This window comes from Oncorhynchus clarkii, chromosome 5 (genome assembly GCF_045791955.1).
Source record: "Oncorhynchus clarkii lewisi isolate Uvic-CL-2024 chromosome 5, UVic_Ocla_1.0, whole genome shotgun sequence".
Taxonomy (NCBI): domain Eukaryota; kingdom Metazoa; phylum Chordata; class Actinopteri; order Salmoniformes; family Salmonidae; genus Oncorhynchus; species Oncorhynchus clarkii.
In genome coordinates, this window is record NC_092151.1 from 15,388,002 (window position 1) to 15,413,220 (window position 25,219).

General features: G+C 41.5%; 1 protein-coding gene across 2 annotated transcripts; it reads right to left on the bottom strand.

Moving 5' to 3' along the window:
- Positions 1-11,990: 11,990 nt before the first annotated feature.
- Positions 11,991-25,219, bottom strand: LOC139408432 (dolichyldiphosphatase 1). 2 transcript variants are annotated; one of them, XR_011634287.1, is made up of 8 exons: positions 25,125-25,218; positions 21,819-21,919; positions 20,553-20,637; positions 15,667-15,766; positions 15,456-15,554; positions 15,181-15,309; positions 14,890-15,035; positions 11,991-14,770 (listed from the first exon to the last, which is right to left on the bottom strand). XR_011634287.1 is itself a non-coding variant. In XM_071152296.1 (8 exons), the coding sequence occupies exons 1-8, from the start codon at positions 25,198-25,200 to the stop codon at positions 14,734-14,736; spliced, it is 717 nt and encodes a 238-aa protein (XP_071008397.1). In that variant the 5' UTR covers positions 25,201-25,219; the 3' UTR covers positions 11,991-14,733. The 2 variants fall into 2 exon arrangements, 1 of the variants encoding a protein (XP_071008397.1); XM_071152296.1 differs by having other exon boundaries at positions 14,890-14,979; positions 25,125-25,219.

Sequence of the window (25,219 nt, forward strand, 5' to 3'; positions counted from 1 at the left end):
TTATCAGTGGTCTTGTATGTCTTCCATTTCCTAATAATTGCTTCCACAGTTGATTTCTTCAAACCAAGCTGCTTACTTATTGCAGATTCAGTCTTCCCAGCCTGGTGCAGGTCTACAATTTTGTTTCTGGTGTCCTTTGACAGCTCTTTGGTCTTGGCCAAAGTGGAGTTTGGAGTGTGACTGTTTGAGGTTGTGGACAGGTGTCTTTTATACTGATAACAAGTTCAAACAGGTGCCATTAATACAGGTAACGAGTGGAGGACAGAGGAGCCTCTTAAAGAAGAAGTTACAGGTCTGTGAGAGCCAGAAATCTTGCTTGTTTGTAGGTGACCAAATACTTATTTTCCACCATAATTTTCAAATAAATTCATTAAAAATCCTACAATGTGATTTTCTGGATTTTTTTCTCTCTAATTTTGTCTGTCATAGTTGAAGTGTACCTATGATGAAAATTACAGGCCTCTCTCATCTTTTTAAGTGGGAGAACTTGCACAATTGGTGGCTGACTAAATACTTTTTTGCCCCACTGTACAGCCATTTGCGGATCTTTTCAGTGTCCATGTGAAAGATAGTTATTGCGAGGCTGGTACATTTTTTACAATAATTATTATTATTATTTTTTTACACCCATGTGAAATGAAGGCCTACAGATTTAAGTCTGACCCCAGCTCAGGGGTTCAAATCTTGCAACCGCACAGTTAACTAGTCCAACGCTCTAACCATTGCACTCCACGAGTAGCCTGCCTGTTACGCGAATGTAGTAGAAGCCAAGGTAAATAGCTAGCTAGCATTAAACGTATCTTATAAAAAACAATCAATCATAATCCCTAGTTATAACTACTGATCCAGTTTAGCAGGCAATATTAACCAGGTGAAATTGTGTAATTTCTCTTGCGTTCATTGCACGCAGAGTCAGGGTATATGCAACAGTTTGGGCTGCCTGGCTCATTGCAAACTAATTTGCCAGAATTTTACGTAATTGTGACGTACATTGAAGGTTGTGCAATGTAACAAGAATATTTTGACTTAGGGATGCCACCCATTAGATAAAATACAGAACGGTTCCGTATTTCATTGAAATAATAAACGTTTTGTTTTCGAAATGATAGTTTCCGGATTCGATCATATTAATGACGAAAGGCTTGTATTTGTGTGAGTTATTATGTTATAATTAAGTCTGATTTGATAGAGCAGTCTGACTGAGCAGCAGCAGGCCCGGAATCATTCATTCAAACAGCACTTTTGTGTGTTTTGCCAGCAGCTCTTCGCAAGCACAGCGCTGTTTATGACTTCAAGCCTAATGTGAAATGGCTAGCAAGTTAGCTGGGTGTGTGCAAATATTGTTTCAAACGTCCCTCGCTTTTAGATTTGGAGTAGTTATTCCCCTTGCAGATGGGTAACGATGCTTCGAGTGTGGCTGTTGTCTATGTGTTCCTGGTTCGAGCCCAGGTAGGGGCAAGGAGGGGGACGGAAGCTATACTGTTACACTGGCAATACTATAGTGCCTATAAGAACATCCAATAGTCAAAGGTATATGAAATACAAATGGTATAGAGAGAAATAGTCCTATAAATACTATATTAACTACAACCTAAAACCTCTTACCTTGGAATATTGAAGTCTCATGTTAAAAGGAACCTCCAACTTTCATATGTTCTCATGTTTTGAGCAAGGAACTTAAACGTTAGCTTTTTTACATGGCACACATTTTTACATGGCACATATTACTTTCTTCTCCAACACTTTGTTTTTGCATTATTTAAAACAAATTGAACATGTTTCATTATTTATTTGAGGCTAAATTGATTTTATTGATGTTTTATATTAAGTTAAAATAAGTGTTAATTCAGTATTGTTGTAATTGTCATTATTACAAATTTAAAAAGAAAAGAAAAAAACTGGCCGATTAATCGGTATCAGCTTTTTTTGGTCCTCCAATAATCGGTATCGGCCTTGAAAAATCATAATCGGTAGACCTCTAGAAAGTACACAAACAATATAGAAGGTTAGTCAGCGGACATGACCAAGGAGTTATTGAAATGTTACATTTTGAAAAATGAATGTAAAATCATGTGAGATGAAAATGGACAAACTAAAGGGTGTGCAATATAGAAGGGTAGTAAGTGGACATTCTGAACCTTGTTTGAAGTCACCAGGTCACATGACCAAGGAGCTATTGAAATTCTACATTTTGAAAAATGCATGTAAAACCATGTGAGATGAAAATGGACAAACTAAAGGGTGTGCAATGTCTATGCCATCGGGTTAGCTACAACCAGTTTTGAAAGTGTTTGGAGTAATGGTTAAAGAGCTATTGAAATGTTACATTTTTGATTTGTCACTATGTTGACGGTCCGTAACTGCTGTTGGTGGACGTAAGGAAAACTACAGGCGAATATCCAACTTGATACTCTTTACCTCGGTCTAGATTACATGGTTGCTTTCAAGACAAGGTCGTTCTAATTGATCTGTTGTCAGTAGAGTAGGCCTAGACTACCATCGTATTAAAAAAATATTCTGTTAATGTCTCCAGTGATATGAAGTGTAGTAGAATTGCATTTAAAGTTATCAACGGCCACATTTTTTCCCGTGCAAAGGAAAGAAACGTCTCTGATATAGCCTATTAACATATGCCAGCCTATTAACATATGCCACTACGCGCTTATTAACAGCCTAAATGATCACTATCCAATCTACTCATCACATTAGGAATAGTAGGTTCACATTAGCCCGCAAATGCGACGATAGAGGCATGCAATACTTTGTTATAAGGGGCATTTTTATGGTGAAAAAAAATGGATTTCCAAAACTTGAAACTAAAAGCTAGACTACAAGCTATCGAGCCAACTAAATCTGCTTAGTGTTGTTAACGCCTGGTTAGCATAACAGCGAAACTAAAATCAAAATCGATAAGACTTGACCTACCAATGATGAAATGATCGTAGCAAACCCTGTATTGACAGCTGTCTGGGTTGAGGTCTTGACGGGCAAAAATGTTTCTTCGCTTCTCTGAGTTCTTGAGTCTTATCTCATTGGTATTGCCAATGGTGTTTCATGATTGCGGGGAATCTGTAAACATCTTTTCCCCCCTTTGTGTTTCCGGCCTCGTTTGAGCAGCCATATACTCCACAGAAAATGACCGTGGTGATGAATCAACTAGTTCTAGTAACTTTTATCATTCAGTTTGGGGTAGCCCCTCGGCTGTTGTCAGAATAATTCATGCAGTAGTCTTCCAACATAGCCGCCAGGAGGCGTTCTACGTCAACTGAAAGCTCTCCAGGGTTGCCAGGTCCAACAAAAATCTCTAGCCCGATGACATGTGAAAACCCACTCACAAGGCCTTTTTGCAGCAAGAGGGGAGTTACCACATTTATCCAATAAACCCTTTTCCCATAACGTTTTCAAGCGAAATAAGAAGGAATATCGACATTATTTTTAACAACGTAGCCTAAGAAGCAAAATTAGGTTTTTCCATCAAAATAATAATTAAAGCGAATTTAAGGATATGTTGCAAGAGAAAAGACAAACCGCCCTTATTAAACTCTAAAGATCATTTTCCATCAATGGATGTCAGTCAACTTGTTTTGACTGCTATGATTAGGCAACAAGGCCCGAGGTGTGGTATATGGCCAATATCCCATGGCTAAGGGCTGTTCTTAGGACATAGGACATATACCACAGGCCATATACTACAAAGAACAGCCCTTAGCCATGGTATATTGGCCATATACCAGAAACCCCCGAGGATCCTTATTGTTATTATAAACTGGTTACCAGCATAATTAGAACAGTAAAAAGTAAGTTGTCATTCCCGTGGTACGCCTCTGATATACCATGACTTTCAACCAATCAGCATTCAGGGCTCAAAACACCCAGTTAATAATTGTAAATCAATCCTGTTTGCGCATGTGCATAACTATCGATAAATCCGACAGGAGAGTTTGAGCGAAGAAAGTTAGACAGGATCTCGAAATCTCTGTGCAAGAAGCACTTGGATGAACTTAAACAAACTAATGTTAGACTATATTTTGGCAATTGTGCCATTATTATGTGCCAGAGGTTAAGACTACAAACCGTTATAAATGGCCTATATGTGAGATTTATTTATTTTATTAGGCATAGGCTACTGACTAAAATCGGGGTTTATAATTGCAATTACATTTTGTCATGGTTTGCTGAGCTAGATGCAGGTAGGCTATAGCCCCTGATAGGCCAACATCTAATTTCAGGTAAAAGTCCACAATGAAACTGACATTACATGTGGAGAATGATACATTTGCGATAGAGCTGTGACCAAGACCACAATTGACAGCTTCCAATTTAATTAACTAAACATGGCCATTAGTAATGGCAAAATCACACAAGGCTACAACAACAAACGGAGTTATAGGCTGTTAATTACATCTGTTTGTCAGCTCCAGGTAGACTACATAATTGGCACAAAATGATTTGCAATGACTCCAGTGATATAATCATTTCAATATTTATGTATTGTATCAAATGGTAGGTTACAGTAGTAGCCTGCAATGGCTTATAAAGTAATAGCCTACTTGATGGCCAATATATGCAAATGTAACCTATGATTATCCACTTTCAATGTGGACTTTTGACCATAACACCAGCACACAAGGAAGTAACTTCCATTCCAAATTTCCACTCACGCAGTGCTCCAGACCCTAGAACTGTGCATGAGTAAAAACCTTCACTAGATAGTGTTAAGTCTACATTATAATTAAGTTTACTTTAAACCACCTCTGAGAGAAACGCCTAAAGTAGTTTTCCAATGCTTTGTTCCCGTTCCCTCAGTTCTAGTGCTCTAATATGTTTTATGGAAACAGGGTGTCTCCATAATGACCAATCTAAATAGCCTACCTACACCTTGTAAAAAGTTGTCACTACGTGCATTGTCTCAGCTGAAGCACTCACTCAAGCAGTGCTCTCAACACGCACACACACAAATCTTGCTGCTGTGATTGCACACTGTGGTATTTCACCCAATAGATATGGGAGTTTATCAAAATTGGATTTGTTTTCGAATTCTTTGTTGGTCTGTGTAATCTAATATGGTCATACATTTGGCAGGAGGTTAGGAAGTGCAGCTCAGTTTCCACCTCTTTTTGTGGGCAGTGTGCACATAGCCTGTCTTCTCTTGAGAGCCAGGTCTGTCTACAACGACCTTTCTCAATAGCAAGGCTATGCTCACTGAGTCTGTACATAGTCAAAGCTTTCCTTAATTTTGGGTCAGTCACAGTGGTCAGGTATTCTGCCATTGTGTACTCTCTGTTTAGGGCCAAATAACATTCTAGTTTGCTCTGTTTTTTTTGTTAATTCTTTCCAATGTGTCAAGTAATTCTCTTTTTGTTTTCTCATGATTTGGTTGGGTCAAATTGTGTTGCTGTCTTGGGAATCTGTGGGGTCTGTTTGTGAACAGAGCCCCAGGACCAGCTTGCTTAGGGGACTCTTCTCCAGGTTCATCACTCTGTTGGTAATTGCTTTGTTATGGAAGATTTGAGAATCGCTTCCTTTTTGATGGTTGTAGAATTTAACGGTTCTTTTCTGGATTTTGATCATTAGCGGGCATCGACCTAATTCTGCTCTGCATGCATTATTTGGTGTTTTACAATGTACACTGATGATATTTTTGCAGAATTCTGCATGCAGAGTCTCTATTTGGTGTTTGTCCCATTTTATGAATTCTTGGTTGGCGAGCAGATCCCAGACCTCACAACCATAAAGGGCAATGGGTTCTATAACTGATTCAAGTATTTTTTACCCAGATCCTAATTGGTATCGTTCACAGCTTTGTGGAGTTACCTGTGGTGCTGATGTTTAGGCTGAGGTATTTATCATTTTTTTGTGTGCTCTAGGGCAACAGTGTCTAGATGGAAATTGTATTTGTGGTTCTGGCAGCTGGACCTTTTTTGAAACACCATTATTTTTGTCTTACTGAGATTTACTGTCAGGGCCCAGGTTTGACAGAATATGTGTAGAAGATCTAGGTGCTGCTGTAGGCCCTCCTTGGTTGAGGACAGAAGCAGCAGATTATCAACAAAAAGTAGACATTTGACTTCAGATTCCAGTAGGATGAGGCTGGGTGCTGCAGACTGGAGGACAGAGGAGCCTCTTAAAGAAGAAGTTACAGGTCTGTGAGAGCCAGAAATCTTACTTGTTTGTAGGTGACCAAATACTTATTTTCCACCATAATTTGCAAATAAATTCATTAAAAATCCTACAATGTGATTTTCTGGAGAAAAAAAATCTAATTTTGTCTGTCATAGTTGAAGTGTACCTATGATGAAAATTACAGGCCTCTCTCATCTTTTTAAGTGGGAGAACTTGCACAATTGGTGGCTGACTAAATACTTTTTTGCCCCACTGCATAAGTGAGATAATCTGTCTGTAAACAATTGTTGGAAAAATTACTTGTGTCATGCACAAAGTAGATGTCCTAACCGACTTGCCAAAACTATAGTTTGTTAACAAGACATTTGTGGAGTGGTTGAGAAACGGGTTTTAATGTCTCCATCCTAAGTGTATGTAAAATTCCGACTTCAACTGTATATTTAAAACCAAATACTTTGACTTTTACTCAAGTATTTTACTGGGTGACTTTCACGTTTACTTGAGTCATTTTCTATTATGGTATCTTTACTTTTACTCAAGTATGACAATTGGGTACTTTTTCCACCACAGCCCCGGAGTCTCTTCCTTGTTTTACACCTGATAGTTTGGTGGATGGGACTACCAGCTCTTTGTAACCTAAAGGGCAACCAATGGGTCTGTCTCCTCTATCTCCAATCCAAAGTTAAATCTAGAATTGGCTTCCTATTTCGCAACAAAGCATCCTTCACTCATGCTGCCAAACATACCCTTGTAAAACTGACCATTCTACCAATCCTCGACTTCAGCGATGTCATTTACAAAATAGACTCCAATACCCTACTCAACAAATTGGATGCAGTCTATCACAGTGCAATCCGTTTTGTCACCAAAGCCCCATATACTACCCACCATTGCGACCTGTACGCTCTCGTTGGATGGCCCTCGCTTCATTCTCGTCGCCAAACCCACTGGCTCCATGTCATCTGCAAGACCCTGCTAGGTAAAGTCCCCCCTTATCTCAGCTTGCTGGTCACCATAGCATCACCCACCTGTAGCACGCGCTCCAGCAGGTATATCTCTCTGCGTCACCCCCAAAACCAATTCTTTCTTTGGCCGCCTCTCCTTCCAGTTCTCTGCTGCCAATGACTGAAACGAACTACAAAAATCTCTGAAACTGGAAAACACTTATCTCCCTCACTATCTTTAAGCACCAGCTGTCAGAGCAGCTCACAGATTACTGCACCAGGACATAGCCCACCTATAATTTAGCCCAAACAACTACCTCTTTCCCTACTGTATTTATTTTATTTATTTATTTATTGTGCACCCCATTATTTTTATTTCTACTTTGCACATTCTTCCACTGCAAATCTACCATTCCAGTGTTTTACTTGCTATATTGTATTTACTTTGCCACCATGGCCTTCTACTGTATTATTGACTGTATGTTTGTTTTACTCCATGTGTAACTCTGTCGTTGTATGTGTCGAACTGCTTTTCTTTATCTTGGCCAGGTCGCAATTGTAAATGAGAACTTGTTCTCAACATGACTACCTGGTTAAATAAAGGTTAAATAAATAAATATAAATAAATACCATGTTTCTTGTAGGATGACAATGTCTGTATTTCCAATTTCTTTGATGAAGTCTGGGTTCCTGCTTTTGTAGGCCAAAGGCAGGTGACCTCAGACCGTGTATATTCCAGGATGAGATAGTAAAAGCTTTGTGTTCAGTGTTGTTTTTGTGTGGTTTAGGCCCGGACCATTACAGTAGATGTGAGCAGAGCATGTTAAGCATCTGATACAAACCTCCTAGGTCGTAGGATGGGGGGGGGGGGGGGGGGGGTGCATTAGTGGGGGTTGGGCCTGTTGCTCTGCTCATGGCCTGGGCATATGTGTGGCTGTCATGTTGAGGTCCTTGCTGCAGGGCCGGGGGCATAGGTCTGATCTAGGGTGTGGCCAGGGTTTGTTTGGGGTGGTCTCAGCTGGTTGGGGTGTGGATGATGAAGCTGTGGTCTGGGTATAGGTCTGCGTGGGTTGGCGTGGGTTCTCTCGGTGGAGGTCCTTCGGGTGGGGGTCTCGCTGGTCTGGGCGGGGTGTCTGTTGCTCCTGTGTGAGGTTCCGGGTGTTGCGGTTGAGGGTGATGTCTTTAAGGGTCCTGGCAAAAGTTGGGATTGCTGCCTTGTTTCGGTGGACCTGGTCATAAAGACTGTTCAAGTCCAGGGTGTAATGGTGGGCCAGGTAGACTTTAGGTTTTGAGGAACAGTCCTGAGAAATGCTTGCGTGTGGTGGCAAGGTGAATGTCTTCTCGTGGTAGCATGGTGGCGATAACCACTTGTGTGTTGGGGAAAGTGGAAGAAGCTTTTTTAATCACTCCCTTGAGTGCTGTGGCCACCCGTTACTGCTGGGCCCTCAGGTCATTTGTGCCTTTGTGAATTATAAATGTGGCTGGGGGACCCTAGTCTGTCCTCTGACTTCTCCAAGGCATGCCTAGTGTTTGGGCACCAGGGTTTAGCCACTTTGTGTTTGGGAAAAAGTTTAATCTCTTGAATGTATTTGCTATTTGAATCAATTTCTGGCTTTTGTGTGTCCTCAGTGGATGTTTGAAGAGGTGTGATCAGACTCACTCAGGACAGGGGAGTCGTCACAGAGAGAGCTTTTCCTGCTGTGTTCTCTCTCTGATCCCATAAAAGTCCTGCTGGCACTGCTAGAGGATGCCCTGCACCATTACTGTTCCAGACTTGTACATGTTGACAGAGGTTGTTTACGTTTCCTCAATGTCTAGTATTCTGAGTTTCCACCCTGGGCCAGTACCCGCTCTTGACATAGGGGTAGTGTGCTCTTATAGCACTGTGCCATGCCAGGGGATGGTCTGTGTTAATATAGCACCATGCCAGGGGATGGTCTGTGTTAATATAGCACCATGCCAGGGGATGGTGTGTGTTAATATAGCACCATGCCAGGGGATGGTGTGTGTTAATATAGCACCATGCCAGGGGATGGTCTGTGTTAATATAGCACCATGCCAGGGGATGGTCTGTGTTAATATAGCACCATGCTAGGGGATGGTCTGTGTTAATATAGCACCATGCCAGGGGATGGTCTGTGTTAATATAGCACCATGCCAGGGGATGGTCTGTGTTAATATAGCACCATGCCAGGGGATGGTCTGTGTTAATATAGCACCATGCCAGGGGATGGTCTGTGTTAATATAGCACCATGCCAGGGGATGGTCTGTGTTAATATAGCACCATGCCAGGGGATGGTCTGTGTTAATATAGCACCATGCCAGGGAATGGTCTGTGTTAATATAGTACCATGCCAGGGAATGGTCTGTGTTAATATAGCACCATGCCAGGGGATGGTCTGTGTTAATATAGCACCATGCCAGGGGATGGTCTGTGTTAATATAGCACCATGCCAGGGGATGGTCTGTGTTAATATAGCACCATGCCAGGGGATGGTCTGTGTTAATATAGCACCATGCCAGGGGATGGTGTGTGTTAATATAGCACCATGCCAGGGGATGGTCTGTGTTAATATAGCACCATGCTAGGGGATGGTCTGTGTTAATATAGCACCATGCCAGGGGATGGTCTGTGTTAATATAGCACCATGCCAGGGGATGGTCTGTGTTAATATAGCACCATGCCAGGGGATGGTTTGTGTGGAAAATTAAGTTGCGTTTGTTCCCCTCTTTGTAGCAATCCGCAAATAGTTTCTCAGGATTGTCCTTGAGCTTCTTTTTGTACTTATTCTATGCAGTGTTATTTTTAATATCCAAGGGGTACTGTACTGTGATGACATCTGCACATGGATACAACATGACACAGGGTGCTTTAAAAGCATCTGCATTTGGGTGTGGGAGGTTGGCAGCAGTTTCACATTGTTAGGCTCAAGAGTTCACACATCTCACTTCAGTGCTAATTGAAGTTGTAGCCAGGTCTGTTCTGTACTAGCAGCTTGGTAAGCTTAATATAAAACAAAATTACCTGGAGATTAGGCTTTTACCTTTTGGCTTCAGAAGTAAGTTCAGACTGAACATTACTCACTCAGTGTTGTGTTGGATGGTATTTCCAGGTTTCCGCTGTGTTGGATGGTATTTCCAGGTTTCCGCTGTGTTGGATGGTATTTCCAGGTTTCCGCTGTGTTGGATGGTATTTCCAGGTTTCCGCTGTGTTGGATGGTATTTCCAGGTTTCCGCTGTGTTGGATGGTATTTCCAGGTTTCCGCTGTGTTGGATAGTATTTCCAGGTTTCCGCTGTGTTGGATGGTGTTTCCAGGTTTCCGCTGTGTTGGATGGTATTTCCAGGTTTACGCTGTGTTGGATGGTATTTCCAGGTTTACGCTGTGTTTCTTCTGCAGGTTTTGGTTTGTTCTAAGTTTTTTTTCGTGATAGTAAGAATCCTTTCAGGTAATTTTGTCCAGAAATCAAGGTTTTAAGTATGGAATATTTATCTGAAGGTTTTACTGTAGAGGATAGTTTCCTGTATAAGTCATTGCAATTTTGGGGGGGGGAGTTTATCTACATTTATTCAACTATAATTCAATTTTTTGCCAAAAGGAGCCAATGAGCTCTCACTCACTCAGTAACAGCCTGGTCATTGCCTGATAGTCAGCAGCAGGTCACAGTGAATATATATATATTTTGAAAGAAAAATGTCATGGCGGCAGTGGTACATTTTCAAAAGTAGCCCAAAAACCTGCCTCCCGTGACCAATACATATTCACCCATGACATTGTTTTCAAAGTAACCCAATTTGCAAGAAAACCACAAACATTGCAACACTGAGGCCCTCTATAGATGGGTTAGCGGACGTCGTCATGAAAACGATGTGTGCGCTTCCATGGGGCAGAAGTCAACAAGTTGTTATGATTCTGGATGGCCAAATTGCGTGGAAGAATATCCCATCAGAAAAAAGATTGCAGTCAGAGTATTACTGCAGTACACAAAAAAATACTACGTCCAAAATAACACTTTTTTTAAATTACAGTACTTTTGCAGTGTAACTGCAGTTACAGTGCAGTCTACCTACAATTCAATTGCAGTACATTGCAGATATTCTGCATCCAAAATACTTGGAAACTGCAGTTACTGCAGTTTCAAAACTGCAGTTACTGCAGTTTCAAAACTGCAATCTTTTTTTGTAAGGGAAGAAAGTGCCATGTGGGGTATCGTAAGAGGCCCGTTTCAGGTTGTTCTTGATACCATGTCTTGTTTTGAGGTGTTTTGACTGATTTCATGTCAATAGGGTAAACATTTCTAGCTCGCGAACCAACAACTGTAATGACGTATTGGACACGTGGTCAATATGCAAATATATGTTTTAAATAAACATTTGAGATGAAATATAGCTTACATGTCAATAATGTAAGCCAATCCTGTCTCTTTAGACCCATAGTTGTGCATGCATTGGTTTTGTTGCTAAACAACCAAGCAGTCTATATAAACCACAGCCCTCTGCAAACACACCTTCTCTGATGTTGGTTTCAAGGCAGTACTTATTTAAATTAGGTAAGAATATCATATTACCATTGGTGTATGGAACGGAGAGTTAGGATGACATCACCCTGTCCTCTTAATAATCCTGCCTCCTGAATCCAAGTGTTTGACATGGGGGAGGGAACCAGAAACTATGATCAAACATTGTCAATGTGAAAGTAACAGTAATTTTTCATACTTGTTATCATACAGTAATTTGATCTGGTTTCATCCAAATATCACGACTGACACTTCATGACCTTAAAAATATGTCCAACATTTTTGTTCAATAGTCCCAAAATATATAAAATACAAAATGATGCTTATCTGGACCTCTGTCTGTCCATACCATGGACCACTTTTTGTTGACTATTCACTGAAGAATTGGAGGGAAAAGAAGCCTACAATTGTACATAAACACGAAATGTCTTTATTCAGCCTGATATGGGTTACACTAGATGAAAAAAAAAATGATAATCTAAGAGAACTACTTCCCTTTATGGAGTTAATGACATTTCCAAATCAGCTTTTGACCCTCACCAGACCGCTTCAAACATCAGTTGTTGCATTTACGAGAGGAACACAGGGTAATCAAATGCTACAATTGACCTGAGGTTTCCTTTGAAAAACAAACAAAAAAACACATTTTTCCCTCAGCAGTCATCTCGTTTGTTTTTCCACCAAAAGATATGGAATGTTTTGGAAAGGTAGGTGAAAAGAATGTTTGGAAAGACAAGTGGCAATCCACCATTTCATGTTCTCTCGAACTGCAACAAAAATGGAAAAAAAAGAAAAACAAATCCTAGGTTTCTGCTCCTGGGGTGTCAGACATGCAGGGAGAAAGGGGTTGAGAAAACACGCCTTTGCTCACTGTGTGAGTAAGAGGTGCAGAAAAACACTTCCCCTTGTGTTGTGGCGCTTATTTCTCTGCTTCTCGATCATCTCCAACAAACAGAAATCCAGAACTCGTTGCTGTACAGCAGGTAAACTAGCCCCAGGTTGTACAGTATGTGAGCGCTTAAACGCCTGTAAGTCAATTTTGGAAACAAATACATAGGCTTGGCAGTCATACAGAGACAGGAAAGAGGTATCAGAGGGGTCTTTCTCCCCCACCTTTTTCTTACATTTTCAGAGTTCAAATGTGTTTATATTATGTTTTACACAAGGTTTTATTTTTTATTCTCTTTTTTGTAATACAAGAGCCAAAAAAACTGTTTGCTTGTTTCCCCCTAGAATTATGCAATATAAAAAATAACTAATTTCATGCTCTTTTAACATCAGCCAATATTTGTACTTGACAGAGCCCTCTTTCTTGGCTTTTCTGAAAATCTTTTTCTTACAGTACATGGTTACCATCTGCGCATGTGCTTTTACAATTAAAATATAAACTCAGCAAAAAAAGAAACGTCCCTTTTTCAGGACCCTGTCTTTCAAAGATAATTTGTAAAAATCCAAATAACTTCACAGATCTTCATTGTAAAGGGTTTAAACACTGTTTCCCACAAACAATTAATGAACATGTACCTGTGGACCGGTCGTTAAGACACTAACAGCTTACAGACGGTAGGCAATTAAGGTCACAGTTATGAAAACCTAGGACACTAAAGAGGCCTTTCTACTGACTCTACTATCTGACTCTACTATCTAAAACACCAAAAGAAAGATGCTCAGGGTCCCTGCTCATCTGCATAAACATGCTGCAAGGAGGCATGAGGACTGCAGATGTGGCCAGTGCAATAAATTGCAATGTCCGTACCGTGAGACGCCTAAGACAGTGCTACAGGGAGACAAGACAGACAGCTGATCATCCTCGCAGAGGCAGACCACGTGTAACAACACCTGCACAGGATCGGTACATCCGAACATCACACCTGTGGGACAAGTACAGGATGGCAACAACTGCCCGAGTTACACCAGGAATGCACAATCCCTCCATCAGTGCTCAGACTGTCCTCAATAGGCTGAGAGAGGCTGGACTGAGGGCTTGTAGGCCTGTTATAAGGCAGGTCCTCACCAGACATCACCGGCAACAACGTCGCCTATGGGCACAAACCCACCGTCGCTAGACCAGATAAGACTGGCAAAAAGTGCTCGTCGCTGACGAGTCGTGGTTTTGTCTCCCAGGGGTGATGGTCAGATTCTCGTTTATGGTTGAAGGAATGAGCGTTACACCGAGGCCTGTACTCTGGAGTGGGATCGATTTGGAGGTGGAGGGTCCGTCATGGTCTGGAGCGGGGTGTCACAGCATCATCGGACTGCACGCAATTGCAGGCAATCTTAACGCTGTGCGTTACAGGGAAGACATCCTCCTCCCTCATGTGGTACCCTTCCTGCGGGCTCATCCTGACATGACCCTCAAGCATGACAATGCCACCAGCCATACTGCTCGCTCTGTGCGTGATTTCCTGCAAGACAGGAATGTCAGTGTTCTACCATGGCCAGTGAAGAGCCCGGATCTCAATCCCATTGAGCACGTCTGGGACCTGTTGGATCAGATTGAAGAGTGAGGGCTAGGACCGTTCTCCCCCAGAAATGTCCAGGAACATGCAGGTGCCTTGGTGGAAGAGTGGGGTAACATCTCACAGCAAGAACTGGCAAATCTGGTGCAGTCCATGAGGAGGAGATGCACTTCAGTACTTAATGCAGCTGGTGGCCACACCAGATACTGACTGTTACTTTTGATTTTGACACCCCGTTTTGACACATTCCATTTGTTAGTCACATGACATTGGAACTTGTTCAGTTTATGTCTCAGTTGTTGAATCTCGTTATGTTCAGACAAATATTTACACATGTTAAGTTTTCTGAAAATAAACGCAGTTGACAGTGAGAGGATGTTTCTTTTTTTGCTGAGTTTATATTAATTTATCATTAAATAGTATACCTCTTGCACAGTCTTGCATGCATTGGGGGAGCATTTCGGCAAGCTATACAAGGAGAGGCATATGGACGGACTTGCTAAGGCTGTGGAATCCGGGCCGAGTCCAGACACTCTTTTGGTCCACCTGTAAATCGATGGCCTTTATACCATTTCAACCAGGTCAGTCCAGAAGATAATTGATTCTCCAGTGTGTTTTTTAATGAGTGAGTGAGTGAGTGTGTGTGTGTGTGTATGTTCCTTTACTCAATTTCTCCAAGGAACTGCTGAGATCACTGAAGCTTTGTTCCAAGCTTCCGTTGTCTGTTTCTGGAGGATAAGCAGACATTCAAACCATTACTACACATGTAAACATGGTTAAAAACATCAACTCTATTTGGAGTCACACAGATTCCCACCTAATGTGGTTATTAAAATATGTCCCTTACCTCGCCTCTGACCTGGTCACTGTGTACTCAAACCAAAGGATGTTGGGGATCAGGCTCGTGTCCCGCACCAGAAAGAACTCTGATATCGGCCTGTCAGCAGTCAAGGATGGCGAGAGAGGTGGGACAAAATAAAAAATGGAGACACACTGAGAAAGGGAAAAGTACACAACAGATAATCAAGATGAACACATCAGTAGCTACAGTATACGCTGCCCAAATCTGTGCCAGGCTCTGATGGTTCACTTCTTGCTAAGCCTGTGTGCCCCCCTGAGAGGTGTCCCTGTTCTTTACCATGCTGCTATCTTGGGGAATAGCGGTGTAAGCACCTCCTGTGTGAAGAAGAACCAGACTACTCCTATGGTGCTACCGGCCACTCCCCCATAGAAGACCTGACTCCAAGTGTGGTACAACAGGTACACCCTGCGAAAAGGTACATTGAGCATTTTTTAAATACAAATTGTGCAATTGTGCTAAATGGTTAAGAGTTGGGACCAAATTGACAAATGTGTCATGTGTCATGGTCTAAAAATACATTAAAATCTAGATAAATTAGACTTGTCCCTCACCTGCTGTATGACACTGATAAGGCCACCCCCAACAAGGTGATGGACAGTATGTGTCTCCACAGCAGCTCCACACACCGAGCGTTGTTCGTTTGATGCATTCTAGACACAGGGGGCAAAGTGCGTCAGCCAACATCAAATGTTATGTATGGCTACAATGCATAATGTTTTCCCCTTTTAAATAAATGTTGTCTGCGAGAGAATGGTAACTCACCTTAAATAAAGGAAAAGAAAGAAGTAAACAACAAAAAACCAGATGAACTGGGAATGACTGGAGGGCATCCCATACTCTGTTGTCAGGGTTGTGTGAGCTCCTGGGAAAAGATACAGAAGAACAGGGTTTAACCACACGCTGTGATAATAATCACAAATATTTATGGCCATTTTTGTCCATCAAAAGCTGAAATTAGTCAAACTCGTGACGGTTAATGTCAGAGATGCTTCCGTTAGAAATGCCTTCAACAAGCTGCCACCCATAGCATTGTTGTTTTGTGTATATATTACCACTATCATATGAAGTGTTTTGCTAGTTTGGGATTATATGATTGATGTGAAGATTATAAATTGGTGTACAATTCAGTCTATGACTGAAAGAAACTAATAAAACTTACTGCGTTAAATCGACTGACAACTGAGAATGCTCCCCGTTCTCTCCACTGTGACCCATACAAAAGCGATTGGGTCATTTGTTTTTGACTAATCCAAAATCTGTGTCTGGCTGCATCCTGGAAGCATGAACTTAGTAATGCTGTGTACCATTTCTGCATTCTGTCTTGCCTACAATATGAACTTATGTTACCATTGTTGGGTTCTGAGAATATGAAATCTACTTCATGTTACTGAGAGAGTGCTGAGGTGTAGAGGGTCTACATCAGAAGTTAATGGTTATAGGAGGAAGGTATATAGTGTGTGCAACTAAGCTTGGAATGTGATGAGTGTAGGGGAGCGATTACATGTGGCAGGCGTGAATGTTAAGGGGAGAGAGCCATGGATTAGTGAGGGGGGGGGGGGGGGGCGTATCACTAGTGTCCTGCCTAGCAGTAAAGAATGATGTTTGTACAGATGGGTAGAAGGAGACTCAGCTTATGAGGAAACTCAACTTATGAGGAACGGTTAAATATCAGTGCTTGTGTGAAAATGTTTTTTTTGTCTAATGCAGCTGTATTGATCCTCTGGGAAGAATACACTTGGTTAAGCTTTCATAATGTCCGTTGAGTGTTTTACTCTGAGATTTAACACAATACACCTACTGTATATTTATTTGATGCACAGACAGACACTGTATTGGCATTATTTGTATGTGTACAGACATAGGTGGCGTAGCAGTGCAGACGTGGTTTGTTGTCCTCTCGTTTACTTTTTGTATTTTTCATCTATTTTTGTATATATTCCAATTTATTTTTTCCATTTTTAAATTAAATATACCTTCCGGGAACCCGCCTCACTCAATGTGACACGGATCCACAATTTTTTTTTTGGCCCTATAGCCAAACATTTCATCAGAAGGTAGCCAGCTAATTAACTAAGTTACTATCCATTTAGTCATTGTTAGCCACTGCTAGCAGCCGTTACCCTCTGCTCAGGTACCAGCCGTTTTTTTAGCCTGGATAATACCTGCCAGCCTTGGACTGTTTTCTCCACTACAACGCCAGATTCCTGCCGTAAACCCTGGACCATTGATCATCACAGCTAGCTAGCTGCCACTGAGTGACCCAGCCCCGAAACTAGCCCAGAGCCAGGCACATCTCCCGGCTAGCAAACAAAATTCCCACACCTAAAATACCTCTTTCGCAATCTGTCCCTGTCCCTTCGTCGTCACGGAGATAGCTTGCAAAGTTCTTTCATACTTTCCAGGTCTATGCCCAAAAAGTTCAAGCTTCACATTTTTAAAATGAATCTCTCCAGAAATAAGTCTCTCACTGTTGCCGCCTGTTATAGACCCCCCTCAGCTCCCAGCTGTGCCCTGGACACCATATGTGAATTGATGGCCCCCCATCTATCTTCAGAGTTCGTTCTGTTAGGTGACCTAAACTGGGATATGCTAAACACCCTACCAGTCCTACAATCTAAACTAGATGCCCTCAATCTCACACAAATCATCAAGGAAACCACCAGCTACAACCTTAAATCTATAAACATGGGCACCCTCATTTTAATTTTTTTTTTATTTTTTTTTTAATTTTTTAAACTTTATTTAACTAGACAAGTCAGTTAAGAACAAATTCTTATTTTCAATGATGGCCTAGGAACAGTGGGTTAACTGCCTGTTCAGGGGCAGAACGACAGATTTGTACCTTGTCAGCTCGGGGATTTGAACTTGCAACCTTTCGGTTACTAGTCCAACACTAACCACTAGGGTACCCTGGCGCCTCAGATATTATCCTGACCAACTTGCCCTCCAAATACACCTCTGCTGTTTTCAATCAGGATCTCAGCGATCACTGCCTGCATCCGCTATGGGTCCGGGGTCAAATGACCACCCCTGATCACTGTCAAACGCTCCCTAAAACCCTTTTGCGAGCAGGCCTTTCTAATTGATCTGGCCCAGGTATCCTGGAAGGATATTGACCTCATCCCGTTAGTCGAGGATGCCTGGTCATTCTTTAAATGTAATTTCCTCACCATCTTAAATAAGCATGCCCCTTTCAAAAAATGTAGAACTTGGTTCACTCCAGACCAGACTGCCCTTGACCAGCACAAAAACATCCTGTGGTGGACTGCAATAGCATTGAATAGTCCCTGCGATATGCAACTGTTCAGGGAAGTCAGGAACCAATACACACAGTCAGTCAGGAAAGCAAAGGCTAGCTTTTTCAAACAGAAATTTGCATCATGTAGCTCGAACTCTAAAATGTTTTGGGACACTGTAAAGTCCATGGAGAACAAGATCACCTCCTCCCAGCTGCCCACTGCACTGAGGCTAGGCAACACGGTCACCAACGATAAATCCATGATAATCGAAAATTTCAATAAGCATTTCTCTACGGCTGGCCATGCTTTCCTCCTGGCTACCCCAACCCCGACTAACAGCTCCGCACCCCTCGCAGCTACTTTCCCAAGCCTCCCCAGCTTCTCCTTCACCCAAATCCAGAGCTGCAAAACCTGGACCCGTACAAATCAGCTGGGCTAGACAATCTGGACCCTCTCTTTCTAAAATTATCTGCCGCCATTGTTGCAACCCCTATTACCAGTCTGTTCAACCTCTCATTTTGTCCAAGATCCCTAAAGATTGGAAAGCTGCCGCGGTCATCCCCCTCTTCAAAGGGGGTGACACTCTAGACCCAAACTGTTACAGACCTATATCCATCCTGCCCTGCCTTTCTAAAGTCTTTGAAAGTCAAGTAAATAAACAGATCACTGACCATTTAGAACCACCGTACCTTCTCCGCTGTGCAATCCGGTTTCCGAGCTGGTCATGGGTGCACCTCAGCCACGCACAAGGTACTAAACGATATCATAACCGGCATCGATAAAAGACAGTACTGTGCAGCCGTCTTCATCGACCTGGCCAAGGCTTTCGACTCTGTCAATCACAGTATTCTTATTGGCAGACTCAATAGCCTTGGTTTCTCAAATGACTGCCTTGCCTGGTTCACCAACAACTTCGCAGATAGAGTTCAGTGTGTAAAATTGGAGGGTCTGTTGTCCGGACCTCTGGCAGTCTCTATGGGGGTACCACAGAGTTAAATTCTCTGGCTGACTCTTTTCTCTGTATATATCAACGATGTCGCTCTTGCTGCGGGTGATTCACCTCTATGCAGACGACACCATTCTTTATACATCTGGCCCTTCTTTGGACACTATGTTAACTAACCTCCAAACGAGCTTCAATGACATACAACACTCCTTCTGTGGCCTCCAACTGCTCTTAAACGCTAGCAAAACCAAATGCATGCACCCGTCCGCACGACTAGCATCACTACTCTGGACAGTTCTGACCTAGAATAAGTGGACTACAAATACCTAGGTATCTGGCTAGACTGTAAACTCTCCTTCGACTCATATCAAACATCTCCAATCCAAAATCAAATCTAGAATCAGCTTTCTATTTCGCAACAAAGCCTCCTTCACTCACGCCGCCAAACTTACCCTAGTAAAACTGACTATCCTACCGATCCTCGACTTCGGCGATGTCATCTACAAAATAGCTTCCAATACTCAACTCAGCAAATTGGATGCAGTCTATCACAGTGCCATCCGTTTTGCTACCAAAGCGCCTTATACCACCCACTACTGCGACCTGTATGCTCTAGTTTCCTGGCCCTTGCTACATATTCGTCGCCAGACCCACTGGCTCCAGGTCATCTACAAGTCTATGCTAGGTAAAGCTCCGCCTTATCTCAGCACACTGGGTACGATAACAACACCCACCCGTAGCACGCACTCAAGCAGGTATATCTCACTGGTCAAAGCCAAAACCTCATTTGACCGCCTTTCCTTCCAGTTCTCTCTTGCCAGTGACTGGAACGAATTGCAAAAATCGCTGAAGCTGGAGACTTACATTTCCCTCACTAACATTAAACATCAGCTATCTGAGCAGCTAACCGATCGCTGCAGCTGTACATAGTCCATCTGTAAATAGCCCACCAAATCTACCTACCTCATCCCCATATTGTTTTTATTTACTTTGCTGCTCTTTTGCACACCAGTATCACTACTTACACACCATCATCTGCTCATCTATCACTCCAGTGTTAATCTGCTAAATTGTAATTACTTTGCTACTATGGCCTATTTATTGCCTTACATCCTCATGCCATTTGCACACACTGTATATAGACTTTCTTTTTTTCTCTATTGTGTTTACTGTATGCTTGTTTATTTCATGTAACTCTGTATTGTTTCTGTCGCACTGCTTTGCTTTATCTTGGCCCAGTCGCAGTTGTAAATGAGAACTTGTTCTCAACTAGCTTACCTGGTTAAATAAAGGTGAAATAGAAACATTTAAAAAATATATTTTGGAAAGTTCAGACGCCTCGACTTTTCAAAAAAAATGTTTGAATAAGACTGTAAAGTAACAAATGTGGAAAAAGTCAAGGCGCCTGAATTCGTTCCGAATGTACTGGGTCACTACAGTAAGTGAATTGTCGCTTTCCTCACCTTCACATGGGCGGGGCTCCCGTAGAATATGCTTCAGCAGCCAATTCACACCTTCGTTCAGGACGAGCCCACCGAAGGAGGAGATCTAGGGATGAGGATTGGGAAAAGGATTATGTGTGATCATATGCCTTAGTCCACCATGTGTATGAATACAGCTTTTAAATATTTTCTTACAGAAATGTAGCTTGCAACATTAGCCTAATCTTTACTATTAATGGGCAATATATATATATCTATATGACCTTGCACAAGCATTTCTTTATGTACAGTGCCTTGCAAAAGTATTCACCCCCCTTGCCGTTTTTCTTATTTTGTTGCATTACAACCTGAAATTAAAATTGATTTTTACTTGGATTTCATGCAATTGACATACACAAAATAGCCCAAGTGGGTGAAGTGAAATGAAAAAAAATAACTTGTTTAATTTTTTTTAACAGAAACAGAAAACTGGTGCATGCATATTCACCCCCTTTGTTATGAAGCCTCTAAATAAGTTCTGGTGCAACCAATTACCTTCAGAAGTCACATAATTAGTTATTTTACCTTTATTTAACTAGGCAAGTCAGTTAAGAACAAATTCTTAATTTCAATGACGGCCTAGGAACACTGCCTTGTTCAGGAACACTGCCTTGTTCAGGAACACTGCCTTGTTCAGGAACACTGCCTTGTTCAGGAACACTGCCTTGTTCAGGAACACTGCCTTGTTCAGGAACACTGCCTTGTTCAGGGGCAGAACGACAGAGTCGTTCCAATTGAGAATCTGTGGTATGACTTAAAAATTGCTGTACACCAGTGGAACCCATCCAACTTGAAGGAGCTGGAGCAGTTTTTCCTTGAAGAATGGACAAAAATCCCAGTGGCTAGATGTGCCAAGCTTACAGAGACATACCCCAAGAGACTTGCAGCTGTAATTGCTGCAAAAGGTGGCTCTACAAAGTATTGACTTTGGGGAGTTTGATTTGTTATGCACGCTCAAGTTCAGTTTTTTTTGTCTTATTTCTTGTTTGTTTCACAATAAAAAATATTTTGCATCTTCAAAGTGGTAAGCATGTTGTGTAAATCAAATGATACAACCCCCCCAAAAATCTATTATAATTACAAGTTAAGGCAAAAAAAATGGAAAAATGCCAAGGGGGATGAATACTTTCGCAAGCCACTGTATGGCTTAGCATGTGTCAGTGTGACACGTGTCCTGTCCTCATTTAGTGATCCAGCAGGGAGTTGGGTATCCCCGTATGGGGCAAGGATCTGGGTTACATTACTTACCGTGTGCAGTTCACGCTTGAACACTATGAGGGTGACAAAGCCTATGAGGATCGCTATGGGCAGCAGGCTGGTGTAGGCCAACATTTGTCCAGTCAGATCACCTTTGAAAACAACCAACAAGAAATTCTTAAACACAATCCCCTTGCAGGAAAATGTGAACATTCAGGGGAACATCCAGCAGGGCAGTGCCTTCAGGAAAGTATTCAGATTTCTTGACTTATTCCGAATTGTGTTGCGTTACAGCCTTAATCTACACACCAGACATTTTTGCTAGTTTATAAAAATAACACTTAAATATCACATTTGCAGAAATATTCAGACCCTTTACTCAGTACTTTGTTGAAGCACCATTAGCAGCAATTACAGCCTGGACTCTTCTTGGATATGATGCTACAAACTTGGCACATAGAAGCAAGCGTTGCGGGTACTATTTAATGAAGCTGCCAGTTGAGGCCTTGTGAGGCGTCTGTTTCTCAAACAAGACATTCATGTATTTCTCTCTTTCTATTCTGGTTAGAGACAGTTTGCACTGTTCTGTGAAGGGAGCGTTGTACGAGATCTTCAGTTTCTTGGCAATTTCTCGCATGGAATAGCCTTCATTTCTCAGAACAAGAATAGACTGACGAGTTTCAGAAGAAAGTTAATTGTTTCTGGCCATTTTGAGCCTGTAATCAAACCCACAAATGCTGATGCTCCAGATACTCAACCAGTCTAAAGAAAGACAGTTTTATTGTACTTTAAATCAGAACAAGTTTTCAGCTGTGCTAACATAATTGCTAAAGGGTTTTCTAATGATCAATTAGCCTTTTAAAATGATCAACTTGGATTAGCTAACACAAAGTGCTATTGGAACACAGGAAAATAAAAACATGTAAAAAATAAAGCCATTTCCAGCTACAATAGTTATTTACAACATTAACAATGTCTACACTGTATTTCTGATCAATTCGGTGTTATTTTAAAATGGACAAAAACAACTTGCTTTTCTTTCAAAAACAAGGACATTTCTAAGTGCCCCCAAACGTTTTGAACGGTAGTGTATATGGATGAATTATAAACTTTGTTTTCCTACAAATAAATTGACCATTATGACCGACCACGTTTCTAAACCATCTTTGGTTCGTGTCGCCATAATATTTGAATTGAGCAAGTATGATCATAATCATTAGGATTTTTTAGCAATCCGTAGTCGACATACTAAATGGCCACCAGCCTTCAGATGTGAGCTAAACAGTGCACTTGAGATGTGTTTAAAGGCTATATGCGCAAGTGAATGTATAATTTCTAAACGTTTAGGCCAGTTGTACGCTGCTTGGGAATCTATTAACAGCAAGGCTTATATTAAATAGGCACAATATTTTTTACTAATGCATTTGTCAATATATAAAATTCATACGAACACAACATTTTAACAAAATAATTAACTGTGAAAGTTGATACATGTAGGCCCTTCATATAGGCTATGCGTAGCACTTCATTAAATGTATCGAATCAGTTATTGTTTTCTTGCTCAAACCATGATTAACACCTGTCAAACGCAGACATTTCTCTCAAAACACATGGATGTCGATTCGCACGCGAGTAGAGTTATCAGAGGACCTTGGAGTTCGCCAAAAAACAGGTTATTCTGGCTGGAATTGTTACTCTGCACAAATTACTGACATAGCAGATTCGGACGGGACTCAAATTACAAATGTGTTTTGTGCTTGTGCACATAATTACATTAATTACCCGACCAACCCCAGTAAAACGAATCCCTTCCGAATAGGGTTTAAGGCAATGGCTGTTTAATTGCCTCTGCTGCTCTCAATATGCAGGTTAATTTTGCTATTATGCACATAGCAACATAGTGAAAGGCGCCAATTCTACTGCGCACCCTAGATTGTTTCAGTACAGAGGACAGCGACCATATCCAACGCGGGAGAAAACGCATTTGTTATAAAAAATAATAATATGATGTATTAGTGTTGCACCATTATCTTTACATAATATAACCATATACAATCAGTATCACATGTCTTCGAGTGATTGACTGTGCCATCCGCAATGGATTAGTCTGAGACATGTGCGAATCAGACAGGTAGGTGTTTTGTGCATCATGGAAAAAAATAAAATGCGACTGCTCAACTAAAGAAATCTCAGTCAACCAACAGCCTTTCGACCAAACAATCGGCGAGTCGACTAAATGGTGTATGTTTTTGGGCAACCTGACCAAATTCACATAGAAATATGTTAGATCTGTCATTCTCATAGAAAGCAAGTCTAAGTTGCAGTAGATATGTTCTATTTGAGCCATTTCTATGCTTCCTGTTTTGAACACCAACTTCAAAGGACTGAAAATACAATATATTCGTTAATGGAAAATATACTTCACAGCGGTTTAGATGGAACAATGATTCAATGTCCTTGCTTGATTTGTCACAAACGGAAATTAGGCAAACTAACATTTTTGCAACCAGGAAATGGTGGAGCGATTTCTGCATAGCACATCTTCACGGTTGGTGGAAAATTCTGTGCTACACTAAACAGTACCACACCTGTAACTCTCCAGTAATGGATACCAGAAATACATGGTAAACTCAGTTTCAGGTGTTACAATCTGTAGTTAGCAACAAGCAGAAGTTAGTATCAATGTAACTCATTTGGGTTCATATTCAAACACCATAAAGGTAGTTAGCTAAATTGTATGATGATACTTTTTTAATCGTTACCTACGTTCCATTAAAATGGGTGATGGTTGGTGTACTGGGTAGTTGGCAAGTTATCTAAACCAGCTAACGTGAAGATGTTCGTACAATGTATTACACATGATCAATTTGCGTGATAAATGTAACACGATCCACAGATGTTTTGTAAATGTTTGAGGCTTGGAAGGCATAACGTTAGCTGGCCAACTACACTCAGTGTATTTCAACTAGCTAACTACCTTACGGTCTCACAGTCAAAACGAGTTGGCTATACGGGGCCAGTAGTCAAGTGGCAAACAAAGATATATTCTAACGAATACATTTCATTGTGGGCATGGGTTGTACATGACCATTTTTAAATGCAACACGTCAATGTAGCAATGAAAGCTCGAGCTAGTTAGCTTGGCATTATGGTCAACTGCGCATGCGGAACTGTCACACAATTTGGCAGTTCATGTTCGGAGCTGTGTATACGCTTTTTCCAGGTCTCACTATTTGGCAGTTCCCGTCGGTCGTGCCCAGTCAATTGCAAATCATCCCAAGATCTCTTGCAGATTACCAAATCGTCAAGCATCTATCAGACGAATGTAAGCGAATATTAACGCTTAAATACACTTACCAGCAGGGAACTCTATGTGGGTTAGCGATATCGACCGCCATCGAAGTGGTACCGAGCACTGTTCTTCAGACGCCATTTTTCCCGGAGACCGGTGA

What these genes read in the sequence shown, in the direction of transcription:
- LOC139408432 (XM_071152296.1), bottom strand. Translation starts at nt 25,200, where the DNA reads ATGGCGTCTGAAGAACAGTGCTCGGTACCACTTCGATGGCGGTCGATA. An exon ending in TTTCTTTTCCTTTATTTAAG is followed by an intron (nt 15,555 to 15,666) that starts GTGAGTTACCAT and finishes CCCTGTGTCTAG; the next exon opens with AATGCATCAAACGAACAACG. An exon ending in GTGACCAGGTCAGAGGCGAG is followed by an intron (nt 14,771 to 14,889) that starts GTAAGGGACATA and finishes CTTATCCTCCAG; the next exon opens with AAACAGACAACGGAAGCTTG.